This window comes from Dryas octopetala, chromosome 9, assembly GCF_963921425.1.
Source record: "Dryas octopetala chromosome 9, drDryOcto1.1, whole genome shotgun sequence".
In the NCBI taxonomy this organism is placed as follows: Eukaryota; Viridiplantae; Streptophyta; class Magnoliopsida; order Rosales; family Rosaceae; genus Dryas; species Dryas octopetala.
In genome coordinates this window covers 9,991,958-9,993,502 of record NC_141374.1, presented here as the reverse complement: position 1 = coordinate 9,993,502, position 1,545 = coordinate 9,991,958, and the positions used below count along the sequence as shown (strand labels likewise).

At 42.3% G+C, this 1,545-nt stretch overlaps 1 protein-coding gene across 1 annotated transcript; it reads left to right on the top strand.

The window, feature by feature from the left end:
* Window positions 1-219: 219 nt before the first annotated feature.
* LOC147273868 (putative calcium-binding protein CML13) lies at window positions 220-985 on the top strand. The gene has a single exon (XM_086257451.1). The coding sequence runs from the start codon at window positions 332-334 to the stop codon at window positions 773-775; it is 444 nt and encodes a 147-aa protein (XP_086113577.1). The 5' UTR covers window positions 220-331; the 3' UTR covers window positions 776-985.
* The last annotated feature ends 560 nt before the right edge of the window (window positions 986-1,545 follow it).

Genomic DNA, 1,545 nt, shown 5'->3' with positions numbered 1-1,545 from the left:
TTTAAATTGTAATAAAAAATACAAAATTAAAATTACATGATTGAAAATAAATCTTGACCCAAGCTATAAGCCTATAAAGACTAAAGTGACATTTTAGTAATTTTTTGTTTGATGAGCAAAAGAACTGAAAGCCCGTCAACACGACATTATTACTCTTATCGGGGTCGTAAAACGACGCCGTCTTTAGCGGTCTCCCAATTATTTCAAAATCCGAGAAAGCTTCCACCATTCTCATTTCCGAGAGAGAAATTGAAAAAAAGGAGTAGAGTTTTGAGAAAGACAGAGAGAGAGAGGAGAAACAATCCGAACCCGAAATTGAGACCCGGAAAAAATGGGCAAGGATCTGAGCGATGACCAAGTATCCTCAATGAAGGAGGCGTTCACGCTCTTCGACACCGACAACGACGGCAAGATCGCCCCGTCCGAATTGGGGATCCTAATGCGGTCTCTCGGGGGAAACCCGACCCAGGCCCAACTCAAATCCATAGTCGCCGAGGAGAAGCTCACGGCCCCCTTCGACTTCCCTCGCTTCCTCGACCTCATGGGCAAGCACATGAAGCCCGAGCCGTTCGATCGCCAGCTCCGCGACGCCTTCAAGGTCCTCGACAAGGACGCCACGGGCTTCGTCTCCGTCTCCGAGCTCCGCCACATCCTCACCAGCATCGGCGAGAAGCTCGAGCCTTCCGAGTTCGACGAGTGGATCCGGGAGGTCGATGTCGGGTCGGACGGGAAGATCAAGTACGAGGACTTCATTGCCCGAATGGTCGCCAAGTGAGAAAAGATGTATGCTTTTCGTTTTGTGGAAGTGATTTGGGGGTAATGTATGCCTTTTGTTTTTGGGTGTTTGTGGAGATTTTTAGGGTTTGTTTTGGATTTTGTGTTTGTGATGAATTGAATTGAATTGTCTCACGTACTGGTAATTTTAAGGTGTTTGGATATAAGTGTTAATGGCTTTTATGGAATGTAATCTGCATTTCCTGGATTATTTTTGTGGATTTTTCATTTTGTGCTTTGGAAGTTTTGTTTTTTTGTTGGGAATTTTTTTTTTTGGTAACTTATTGATTTTTGATTGCATTTGCATTTCACAAGCTTGAAGAAATGACTGGTGAGAAACAATTGTGACAACGGTTTCATTTGTAAACTTTATGTCTCGAATACAATCAAGAACCATACCCTGCATAACCTTATTAGACCTTTAGAATGAGAGTGAGAGGCCTGTTGTTTGTAATTTTTTTGTGAGAGGCTCATGTTTGAAACTCGAGTATAGCCTTGTGTTGTAGTTGAAGTGTATGTGCATATGAGTTCATAGAGTAGGAGCCAACAAGGGTTGTGTTGTTTTTGGGGCTTCAAAGTGGTAATATGTGTGTCATCAAGATTAATGAGCCACTGTATTGAATCTATTGATACCTTTAATCTATAAAGCAGCAAGTTTCACATTTAGAAGCATTTCAGCATTCACTTGGGGACATGGCTTTGAAGTGGTAAGCATCATAGATAAGTTATTGGTGCAAATTCTCAATGCTGGATTGATTTAATGCCTGTGGA

Coding starts and splice junctions, on each gene's coding strand:
- LOC147273868 (XM_086257451.1), top strand. CDS start 332: ATGGGCAAGGATCTGAGCGATGACCAAGTATCCTCAATGAAGGAGGCG.